Genomic DNA, 12,604 nt, shown 5'->3' on the forward strand with positions numbered 1-12,604 from the left:
AGGAGCCAAAAAAGTGGGAGGGAGGGGTGGTGAATGGGAGTGGAGTATGTGGGGATGACTTTGGTTACCTCCCTTGTAAGGGGGAAAAAAGCCCTTAGTATATGTATGTACAAACAATTTCATAGCACCATATCTGGAACATAATAAGACAGCACTCATCTATGCAGATGGTTTGATAATAACCCAGCAGAGCAACAACAAAATAGCAGCTAAGGACACCCAAGCTTACTTAGACAAACTAGAACAATGAATTAGAAATAATAGAATAGAAGTCTCACCCCAGGAATCATATGACAATGCTCACTCCAAATAACCATGAAGAAGCAGAAGATGAAGTAGAGAGAAAAAAAAAAAAAAAAAAAAAAAAAAAAAAAAAAAAAAAAAAAAAAAAAAAAAAAAAAAAAAAAAAAAAAAAAAAAAAAAAAAAAAAAAAAGGCATACCATTCCAGTGGAAAAGTACCCTAGTGTACTATGCCTCAATTTTGATACTCGTCTAACCTTCAGCCTGCACATCAAATATCTAATGGAGAGGTTCAACAAGAAAATAAACCTACTAAAATAAGCAAGCACAGGTTGTGGATAACAGAAGGAAACTACTCATAGTCTACAAAAAATTCATAAGAACCACACTTGACTATGATTCTACAACTTGGTTACCAACACTCAACAAAATACACTTTATAAATTATACAAATAGAACATGAGAATAATAACAGAATACTGTGCACCAAAACTACTCCAAAAGAAGAGCGACATTTTGAAACCAAAATCTTCCTCATATGATATCACATGAAAATGATAGGTGCACAGTTCTATGCAAGTCACAATCCCCACTCACCCCTCTCATTACATCACATAGGCATAACCAGCAGCATGTAAAAAAACAAAAACAAAACAAAAACTTATACAATAAGTTAGATATTGACAGAGTGAGCTAAGTAAATTCAAACCTTTGATATTTGGAGAAAATACTTTCCCTGTATAATACAATTAGATTACCACACCCACCCAGTCACAATGTGATATTGTATATACAATACTTAAAAAGCTTTCTATTATGGAATAAAATAGAATCCTTGACTTTCCTCCACTACTCAAACATCAGTCCCAGCAAAGCAAGACAGGTAATGTTATATTTAACTAGACTTTGCTGAATTTATCACACAACACTTAGGACATACCATGAAAAGTTAGGCAACATAACAGATGATACATGTCCATACTGCTAGGATGCATTACATTGAGTCACACATATCTTCACTGACTGCAGAACACTAGCAGCTCAAAGAGAAAATATTAGAGGATGTGAGGGCATTAAGTTTCTTCTTGCTCTAGTGCTGTAACTTAATGACAATGGGTCAACAACAACTTGCTGCATTAATTTTTAGTAACAAAGCTTAAAATATCTACTTTCACTTTAAGACTTACTATGCTGATATATAGATCACTAACCTTCTTCTTCCCTGATAACCTCTGAATGACTCCAGTTTTTTGGAAATATGTGAACACTTTGTCCTCATAGTCATATGATGGAAGGAAACACACAATTCCTCCAGGAACTGCAGTACATACATTCACCAAAACCCGGCCAAGTTCATCCAGCTGCAAATATAACCAACTATGATATATATTTTGATAACTACTATGGGAAACTTATATTGATCAGAAATGGTCAGATTATTCTGTATGATGATTCACAGGACCACCATTTTTCTATATGTAAGTAAAACATGTAATCCTCACCATCCTTCTTAAAACATTTCACCTCATACAAAAGGTCCTCCATTCTGCTTTTTTCAAATTCCAAGTCTGTTCCATACAGTGCTGCAGGCACAACCATTCCCAAGTACCTATTTCTCATGATACTTCATTCCTCCTAGATATTCACTTGTTTCCCTTACTCTTTTAATTCACCTCCATCTTCCATTTCTGACATTTAGTAGAGAATAGAGGAGTTGAGGTGGAGGAGAATTATAAAGTAAAGGAAGCATAAAAATATCTGTGAGAAAATGAAAAGTATCATACGAAATAGGTAGTGTATTTATTTACTTAGTTGTATCTTACAGGAAGGGGAGCTATGCTCATGGTGTCCCGTCTCTGTATCGTGCCATATCTAATTTGCTCTTAAATTCTTGTATTGTTTTTGCACACAATACTGTTTCATCTAGTATGATCCATACATCCACACTCTGTGGAGAAAGCTGTTTTTTCAGTTTCATCCTAAGTTCTTGTCCTGGGGGAACATATGCCACCATGAAGTCTCTTTTATTGTCCCCTTTGGTACTAATCTTTAAGTGTGTGTATTTACCTAGTTGTATAATACGGGAAGGGAGCTATGCTTGTGGTGACCCATCTTTGTATCTTTCAGCATCGGTTTTTTTCCTTAAAATCTTGAATAGTGTTTGCACACACTGTTTCTTTATCTAAATTATTCCAGGTATCCAGCACTCTGTGTGGGAAGCTATTTTTTTCAGATCTCTTCTATAGTTATCCTTTGAGTTTCTTTTCAAGTCCTCTTGTTTTTCCGTTGTTCCATTTTGGTAAATCATCCCTATCAAGGATTTCCATTCCTTTCATGATTCTATAGATAATCAGTAGATCTCCTCTTTCTCTTCTCTGTGTTGGTAATTCCAATTTGGATAATCTTTGTTTGTAATTTAATTTGGAAAGAGCTGGTGCCAACTTTGTCGTTGCTCTCTGTATTCTTTCTAATTTCTTTATATTCTTTTTAGTACTGGGTGTCCATAGTGTTTCTGTGTATTCCAGTTTTGGTCTTATTAATGTAACTAATATTTTTAAAATAATTTCTTCATCCAAATAGTCAAATGCCACTTTCAATGACCTTGATAGGTTGAAGGTTTCTCTGTCAATTTTGTTGATATGTTTGTCCAGTGTCATGTCTTTGCTGATTACTCCTTCAAGGTCTCTTTCCAAGTTCACTTTTTTTACTTCTTCTTCACCAATTTTATAAAAAAAAAAAATTATGTTCTGTTTTTACTTTTTCCAAACTCCATTATACTACATTTCTTGATATTGAATTTCACTTCCCACTTTTGAGTTCATTTCCAGATTTTGTCCAAGTCTGACTGTAATGATTCACAATCCTCTTCTGTTCTTACTTTCTTTAGTATTTCTGTGTCATCTGTGAAGAAATTCATATAACACTACTCCTTCATCTATGTAGTTTATACATACAACCACTCCTCATTTAACGACGACAATTGGGACCAGCGCGCCGTCGTTAACCGAATTGGTCGTTAAGCGAAAGTGCATACATATACATACGCTCCTCTACTTACGTTCATTCGTTTTACATTTTTTCGATTTTACGTTTGAACTGACTGTAAAAAAAAATTGTAAAAAAAAAAAAAAAAGTGAATTTTTTAGTTTAGCGCGCTCTCCGTAGTTCAAACGATACTTACGCATGACGCTGCGTCCATTGTTTACATTGCACAAACGACAGACTGAAAGTTTTTGCCTCATCCTCCTCCCCTCCTCCTCCACCATCTCAATTTATGTTGCTTGAATTTAATTTATTTGAAATTAATGTTATTATTTTACAATGTTATGTGTATAATTAATGATTTAGGGGTGTTTTGTAAGATACGGTAATAGAATTCACGGATGTATAGTACAGTAACAACTTACGTTCATTTTCAACTTACGTTCGGCCGTTCGGAACGTAACTAAAACGTAAGTTGAGGAGCGTCTGTACGTACATGTACTGTATGTACAATGTCCAGCAATACATGTATCTTTATTTTCGTGTATTTTCCCTCTTTTATACAGTACATTAAAGCTTTATTTGTTTATTTACGGTGGTTAGGTTCCTGAAATTACTGTATATGACCAAATCCGCGTATGCTGACATTCCATATTGAATACCGGGGTATTTTTTTAGTTTCGACCATGGGCGCAATATAGCAATAGAAAATTAATTATTAATTTTGTAAATTAAAATGTATCAACGTAATATGCAATTTTGTGGGCGGAAATGAAAGTAGAAAATACCTTGCTACAAGAAAATATGCTAATGAACGAAGTTGGTAGCATAGGATCGGGACGCCATCTTGTTGTCTGCCAACGTCTCTCACGACGACGACAACGAGGACGAGCCGGATGACATTTAATTTGCAGGTAATGATTTATTAAACACAGGTTAGGTTAGTTTAGTTTAGGTAGGACAAATTTATCATCCTTTCATTTCTTCGACATCGGCATCTATCATAACAAACATGGTGTACCATTCGTCCGACATGACTTCGTTACTTATGAGATCTGTTTTAGCATTTTTTTTATTTCCGCTCACAAAATTGCATATTACGCTGATACATTATAATTTACAAAATTAATAATTAATTTTCTATTGCTATATTGCGCCCATGGTCGAAACTAAAAATTTACCACTACCGGTATATACTGTACCCCAGGTAGTTTTTGCAGCTTGCAGGATGGTAATGTAGACCTAAGCTCCAGAACACTTTACCTCACAGGTAATATCCACTGTACAAGTTCATTTATAACATCATACAAATTTGCCTCAGCCAACTTGATTATCGTACACGACGTCGTAACTTCGGGAGATTTACGTTAAACGAATATTGGTCTGTCATAAAGCCTGTCGTTACTCCGAGTTGTCGTTAACCGAGTAGGTCATTAAACGAGGAGTGGGTGTATGGCAAACATGATTGGAGCCAGAACCAAACCTTGCGGGACACCATTTATCATTTCTTCCCATTTGGAGTATTCATCTCTAATTACTACCCTCATTTTTCTCCCAGTCAGGTGTGCGTGTATTTATTTTACCTACCGGTAGTTGTATTACATGGGAAGGGAGCTATGCTCGTAGTGAGTCTGTATTTTTCAGCATCAAGTTTGTTCTTAAATTCTTGAATAGTATTTGCACATACTGTTGCCTTATCTAATTTATTCCAGATATCCACCACTTTGTGTGGGAAGCTATTCTTTTTCAGATCTCTTCTATAATTATCCTTTTTGAGTTTCTTTTCATGTCCTCTTGTTTTTCTCGTCCCACTTTAATAAATTATCTCTATCTAGGACTTCCATTCCTTTCATGGTTCAATAGTCAGTAGATCTCTTCTTTTTTGTCTTTGTTACAGAGTTGGTGGTTCCAATTCCGATAATCTTTGCATGTCAATTTGGAGAGTATTGGTGCCATCCTTGTCATTGCTCTTTGTATTCTTTCTAATTTCTTTATACTCTTTTTACTACTGGGTGTCCATAGTGTCACAGCATACTCCAATTTTGGTCTTATCAGTGTAACTAATATTTTCTTGACCATTTCCTCATCCAAATACTCAAAAGCCATTTTCATCAATCTTAGTAAGTTAAAGATTTCTCCGACAGTTATACATACATACATACATATACCAAGGCTTTTTCCCCCTTACAAGGGAGGTAGCCTAAAAGGAAAAGGCATAAAATCATTCCCACCCATTCCATCCCTGAATACACTCCACACCCCTCCACCCTCCCTCTCATCTTAGCACCTCCTGGATGACGAGTCATCCCTGCACCTTGTCCACTGCCCTGGGTCAGAAGCAGTGTTGCAAGACACAGCACATCCACAGCAAGGCTGCTTCATTAAATCGGCGACCCTCCCTCTCCGTCCCCCCATGCATAAAGGAGAAGACGGGGAGAAATCCCTTTGGGCTGCGTCAAAATTTGCTCACACATACTATCTCACCCCCCTCCCATTCCACCTCATGCATCACATCATCCATATACAACCATTCTCCATTCACCCCTGTCTTCTGTCCTCTCCTCTCCTTCCTCAACAGACATTCCTCTCTTCCCCAAAGCCCCCTTCACCCCATCCATCCACCTCATCCTAGGATGTCCCTTCATGTTCACTCCCTCCACATCTGCCTTCCATACCTCTTTTACTAGTCTTTCTTCACTCATTCTTTTCATGTGTCCAAACCATCCTAATACTACCGACAGTTTTAATTATGTTTATCAGGTGACATATTTTTGTTGATAATTACTCCTAGGTCCCATCCTACAGTATGGACATCAATTCACTAGAATCAGTATAGAGAAGAATGACCAAAATGATACATGGACTCAGAAATTTGCCTTACGAAGAGAGGCTTAGGCACCTTAACTTACACTCTCTGGAAAGACGCAGAGTGTGGGGTGATCTAATAGAGGTGTTCAAGTGGATCAAAGGCTTAAACAAGGGTGATGCAAACAAGGTCATCATATTAAAACAATAGGGCAGGACTCACAGTAATGGATTTAAACTGGACAAATTTATATTTAAAAAGGAAATAGGCAAGAATTGGTTTACTAATAGGATGGTCAACAAATGGAATAGACTTAGTAACCATGTAGTAAGCGCTGAAACTATCAGTTGTTTTAAGAAACGATTAGACAACTTTATGGATGGGATGACAGGTGGTGATGGATACAGAGCTGCCTAGTGTAGGCATTATGGTCTCTTGCAGTCTCCTTCATTCTTATGTCCCTTTCCAAGCTCACTTTTTTACCTCTTCTTCACCGATTTTATAATTCCTCGATATTCTACATATACTACATTTCTTGATGTTAAAGTTCACCTCCCACTTTTGACTCCATTTCCAGATTTTGTCTGGGCCTTTCTGTAATGATTCACAATCTTCCTCTGTACTTACTTTCTTTAGTATTTTTATATTTTTGCATCATCTGCGAAGAAGTTCATATAACATTCCACACCTTCATCCATGTCATTTATATGGAGCCAATACAGAGCCTTGTGGGACTCCACTTATCATTTCTTCCCAATTTGAGGCGTTGTCTCTCATTTTTCTCCCGTTCAAGAAATCTTACATCCATTCCAATAACTTTACTTGTATTTCACCTATTGTTTCAATTTTTCTTAGTAGATTTTTGTGTGGTACTTTGTCGAATGCTTTTTTAAATCTAAGAAGGCACAGTCTGCCCATCCATCCCTTTCTTGAATTATTTCTATTAGCCTTGAGTAAAAGCACATCAAGTTTGTGGCACAAACTCTGGAACAAAGAAGAGAAAGAGGAGATTTGCTAACTATCTACAGAATAATGAAAGGAATGGAAGTTTTAGACAGGAACGACCTATTAATGTGGGACAACGGTAAAACAAGAGGACACGGAAAAAAATTGAAAAAGGATAGTTATAGAAAAAACTTGAAAAGGAACAGTTTCCCACACAGAGCGATAAATACATGGAACAAATTAGACAATAAAACAGTATGTGCTAACACTATACAAGATTTTAAGATAAAACTTGATGCGGAGAGATACAAAGACGGGTCACCACGAGCATAGCTCCCCTCCCGTATATTACAACTAGGTAAATACATGATCTTCCACATCTAAATCCAAATTGTTTTGGATTTAGTATTTTGTTCTCCTCCAGGTGTTTAATCCATTTACTTTTGATAACTTTTTTGCATATTTTTGCTACAGTGCTTGTAAAGGAGACTGGTCTATAGTTGGTTTGATTTTCTTTGTCCCCTCCTTTGTATATTGGTACAAAATTTGCATTTTTCTAATCTTGTGGTACTTTTCCTTGAGTGAGAAATCAATTATTTTGTGTATATTGTCTGTTAGTTCATCAATAGATTCTTTCAATATCCAATTTGCAATTCCATCTAATCCGTGTGACTTTCTGACGTCAAAGTTTTTTATTTGTTCCCTTCTTTCTTTCTATGTCACTGTTATTTCTTTCATTGTGGGGGATATTTCTCTCTGTCTTTCCTCCCAATTTTGTGAGTTTTCAATTGTGAATACAGATTTAAAATGTTTGATCACAATTTCAGCCATTTCTACATATTCTTTATTTCCTTTGTATAGTTTCACTATTTTGTGTTTCCCTTTTAGTTTGTCATTTACATATCTGTAGAATAGTTTAGGTGGGTCCTTGCATTTTTCTATTATGTCTTTTTCATAGTTTTTTCTTCTCTGTGTATTCTTACATATTCGTTTCTTAGTTTGATGCATATTTGCCATTTGGTCTTTTTTTTTTTGTCTTTTTTCCATCTTTTCCAAGCTCTGTCTCTTCTATCTTTAGCTCAACTACTTTTTGTTATACCAACACTATGTGTACCCTTTTTTGTTTCTTCTTAGGTACGTATTCATCTGTTCCCTCCTTGTATTTTTCTTTTAATATGTTCCACTTCTCTTCCATCTTTGTTTCTTCATTTAATTTTTTTTTCCCAGTTTGTATTTTGAATTTTTTTCTAATTTTTTTGAAGTCTGTTTTGTTGTACATTAGTCTTCCTTTTCTACGTTTCTCATTTCTTCTCACATCATTTTGTTCTTTTAGTTCGGACTCTATTAGAATGTGGTCACTCTTCCCAACCAGTGTGTTGTATTCCATTTTGTCCACTATTTCAGGCTCTGATGTAAATATTAAATCTAGTCTCGACGGTTCTTCTTCATTTCTATATCTGGTGTTTTCCTTCACCCATTGAATCAATGTGTATTCAATGGTCATATCCAGTAGAATATTTCCCCCCAAAGTTCCTCTCCACCTTTTACTGTCCTTTCTTCCCAACATATTTTCTTTGAGTTAAATTCACCCATAATTAACTATGTTTTCTTCCTTTCATTAATTCAATTTATGTATTCGTTGTGTCTTCCAGTAATTTGGAATGATCACTATCAGTCCAAGCCTGTGTTTTTGTGTGTGTGTATGTGTACGACAATCAATCCATTGTCCCAGATCTCTCTTGCACCAAAGTTTTGAAATTGATGCACACATCAAAGTGTCATGATACTAAGGTTCTGGTTATCATTTCAGATGTTCTATTCTTACCCTTGATGACCTGACATTTCAAATTATCATACACATTAAATCCCACTTTTATCTATCTACAGTATCTATCTATATACCAAGGGCTTTCCCCCCCCCCCCTTACAAGGGAGGTAGCCAAAGTCAAATGGCACCCTCTCATCTTAGCTCATCATGGATGATGGGTCATCCCTGTACTTTACCCTCTACCCTGGGTCAGAAGCAATGGAGCAAGACACAGCACATCCACAGCAAGGCAATTTCACTAATTGGCAATGCCCACTCTCCATCTCATTATGCAGAAAAAGAGAACATTGGAAGAAATCCCTTTGTGCTGTGTCAAAATATCATTCATACATAATCACTCTCTATACCCCCTTTCCTTGGATCACAATATCATCTATATATATAGCCATTCTCCCTCACCCCTATTTCTTGCCTTCTCCCTTCCTTGCTCAACAGACATTCCCCTCTTGCTCAATCCCCCTTTCACCCCATCTATCCATCTCATCCTTGGTTGTCCCTTCAAGTTCACTCCATCCACCTCTGCCTCCCACACATTTTTTAATAATCTTTCTTTACTCATTCTTTCTTCTTTCCATGTGTCCAAACCATCCCAATACTTTTTCATCAGCCCTATTTGCTATCTCCTTTTCCACCCCAGCTCTCCTCCTCACCTCCTCATTTTTCACTTTATCTAATCTTGTAAACCCTACTATACTTCTCAGACATTTCATCTCAAACACATTCAAACTTTTCCTCTCTGCCTCTCTTAAATTCTGTTTTTCTGCCCCATGCATTGCAGTTGGCACAATCACCCCTTCATACAGTCTCTTTGCATCCATTCCCATTACCTATTTCTCATGACACTTTTTCATCCCCAATTTACTTCCTCCAACACTCATCTCTTTCCTGCCACATGCAACCCCAAATACCTAAAGTTATCCACTTACTCCAACTTCTCTCCTTTAAGACTTACTTCCAACTTGCTGCCTTCCTCTCCCCTTGTACGTCTTATCACTTTACTCTTACCCACATTTAACTTGACCTTTCTCTTTTCTCCCTCCCAAATTTCGTTACTAATGCAATAAAATAAGAAAGTTAACTCACCATTCTTGGATCCTCTCTTTTCTGATAAGTAAATTCAAGGAGGGTGTTTGTGGGACCATGTGACAGTGTGATGGCCATGAGCTGTTCTCCAGGAACAACATGGCCACAGGAAAATTCATGTATCCGATTGGCTGGTGCTCCAGCAGTAATAAAAAGCTGCTCTCTGAATTCACTCATAGGTTGCATTGTTCCACCAGCAACTATTACAGCCCTTTGGGATGACAACAAATTTTGGTAAAGAGGATGTAATCAAATATATATGAAGAATTCTATGCCAATGTTATCATATTCTGACAACACAAACTAGTACCAAAGGATTACATATATCCAAGAATAGCTGTACCATGTTTGCTGGCAGATGCTATCTTCAAACTTTGCTTTCATCACATTCCATTGCAACTTGAAAAAATAGTAAAAGAAAACTCACAAGTTAACTTCTTGTTGCCATTCAGACTTATCTCTAACAAATGCCAATTGAATAAAGGTTTACTACTTCATTGCTTTGCAGTTGATTTCCTTACCGAGCTTTATGCACAATGTCATGGAAATGTGATGCTGGATTCAGCAACAAGTACTTGATAGTTGACTTCCTGGGTGTAGATCCAACCTGTATCACCACCCTGCCATCCACGCTTGCACCCAGTAAAGCACGCATAAACTCAGTTATCTGCATCAAAGGTGACCCAGATACGTATTCCTCATTTTCATCTGTAGCCTTTTCTGATACTGGTGCAGGCGTTTCCTCTGCTGTAATAATCATGATTTTATGAATAAATTACATACATACATGTACCAAGGCCTTTCCCCTTACAAGGGAGGTAGCCAAAAAGGAAAAGGCATAAAATCATTCCCACCCATTCCATCCCTGAATACACTCCACACCCTCCCTCTTATCTTAGCACCTCCTGGATGACGGGTCATCCCTGCACCTTGTCCACTGCCCTGGGTCAGAAGCAGTGTCGCAGGACACAGCACATCCACAGCAAGGCCGCTTCATTAAATGGGCGACCCCCCCTCTCCGTCCCCCCATGCATAAAAGGAGAAGACGGGGAGAAATCCTTTCGGGCTGCGTCAAATTTTGCTCACACATACTACCTCACCCCCCATCCCCCCACCCATTCCACCTCATGCATCACAACATCATCCATATACAACCATTCTCCATTCACCCCTGTCTTCTGTCCTCTCCCGTCCTTCCTCAACAGACATTCCCCTCTTCCCCAAAGCCCCCTTCATCCCATTCATCCACCTTATCCTAGGACGTCCCCTCATGTTCACTCCCTCCACATCTGCCTTCCATACCTCTTTTACTAGTCTTTCTTCACTCATTCTTTCCATGTGTCCAAACCATCCTAATACTCTTTCATCAACCCTATCTCCCAGCTCCCTTTCCACCCCCGTTCTTCTCCTCACCTCCTCATTTCTCACTCTATCTAGCCTAGTAACCCCCATCATACTTCTCAGACACCTCATCTCAAACACATTCAAACTCCTTCTCTCTTCCTCTCTTATGTTCCATGTTTCTGCCCCATACAGTGCTGTTGGCACAATCCCTCCTTCATACAGTCTCCTCTTAGCATCCATTCCCAAATGTCTATTCCTCATTACACATACATATACCAAAGGCTTTTTTCCCTCTTATAAGGGAGGTAGCCAAAAATGACAGTGATGGGTGAGGAAAATGGAGGAGAAATAACAAAAGATGAGGTGCAAGTAGTTATTAAAATGATGAGAACAGGTAAAGCACCTGGGTTAGATGAGTGTCATATAGAGTGCTTGGAAAATGGAAGTACCTTAATAGTGTACTGGCTAGTGAGGTTGTTTAATGTGTGTCTAAAGGAGGGTAGAGTGTCAGAGGACTGGAGGAGTGCCTGTATAGTTCTGCTTTACGTGGATCAGATTTTCATGGTAAAACATATGTGTGAGAAAGCTTTAGGAAAAGGTAAGGATGTGTTTTGGGCTTTCATGGGTTTGGAAAAGGCTTATGACAGAGTGGACAGGAAGACGATGTGGGAGGTTTTGCAAATATATGGGATCAGGGGAAAGCTGTTTGTCAGCAAGGGATATTTTGTCCACATGCTGACCACATGGACTGACCAGGTTTGGAGAGAAGGGCCGGTCAGCCTGGCCAGTTACCTGACCCAGGGTCAAAGGTTGACCATAGCATGGGGTCATCCCTTCCCAGGGCTGCCAACTAGACCGAACTATTCGTGATCACTACTTCCCGCGCATGTGCAGTTTGACCCTCCTCACCGTCTCCTCCCCCTCCCAGATCTACAGAGGGAGGGCATGGAGGAACTTGAGGACTATTCGACAGCCCACCATCGGAGGCGGAGTACTTCTCCTCCTCCCAGATCTACAGAGGGAGGGTACTCCAGGAGGAAGACTCAGAGCTTGACTGAGCAGGAGATCACAGTGATGAACTGTAGGAGGACTCAGCTGCTCGACCCGAGCAGGAGATCACAGCGATGAGCTGTAGGAGGACTCAGCTGCTCGACCCAAGCAGGAGATCACAGCGATGAGCAGCTGTAGGAGCTCCAGAAGAGCAGTAAAGTGTAATGGTATTCTTACCTCTGTAAGTATTGTTTCGACCTGAACAGGTGATTCACATATACAATTAGTTTAAAGTGTTGGTGATATATATTAAAAAGTTGATACATATATATATATATATATATATATATATTTTTTTTTTTGTATAATTTAGTTAGGATAGCTG

At 38.3% G+C, this 12,604-nt stretch overlaps 1 protein-coding gene across 10 annotated transcripts in view; it reads right to left on the bottom strand.

Moving 5' to 3' along the window:
* LOC143040792 (ATP-dependent DNA helicase DDX11) overlaps positions 1-12,604 on the bottom strand; it is a 91,800-nt gene that overhangs the window by 18,754 nt on the left and 60,442 nt on the right. For 9 of the 10 annotated variants that reach the window (XR_012967754.1, XM_076212255.1, XM_076212250.1 and 6 more), the window contains exons 14-16: positions 10,407-10,632; positions 9,886-10,096; positions 1,453-1,602 (exon numbers count right to left, since the gene is read on the bottom strand). Coding sequence is in view for 9 of the 10 variants with exons in the window: in XM_076212255.1 (XP_076068370.1) it covers positions 1,453-1,602; positions 9,886-10,096; positions 10,407-10,632 (587 nt within the window). In the remaining variant the exon portion in view is untranslated. The remainder of the gene's footprint in view (positions 1-1,452; positions 1,603-9,885; positions 10,097-10,406; positions 10,633-12,604) is intronic. The other variant, XM_076212264.1, reaches the window with a different exon arrangement.

The sequence above is a fragment of the Oratosquilla oratoria genome, chromosome 2 (genome assembly GCF_046742065.1).
Source record: "Oratosquilla oratoria isolate Oo_2021 chromosome 2, ASM4674206v1, whole genome shotgun sequence".
NCBI classification, from domain to species: domain Eukaryota; kingdom Metazoa; phylum Arthropoda; class Malacostraca; order Stomatopoda; family Squillidae; genus Oratosquilla; species Oratosquilla oratoria.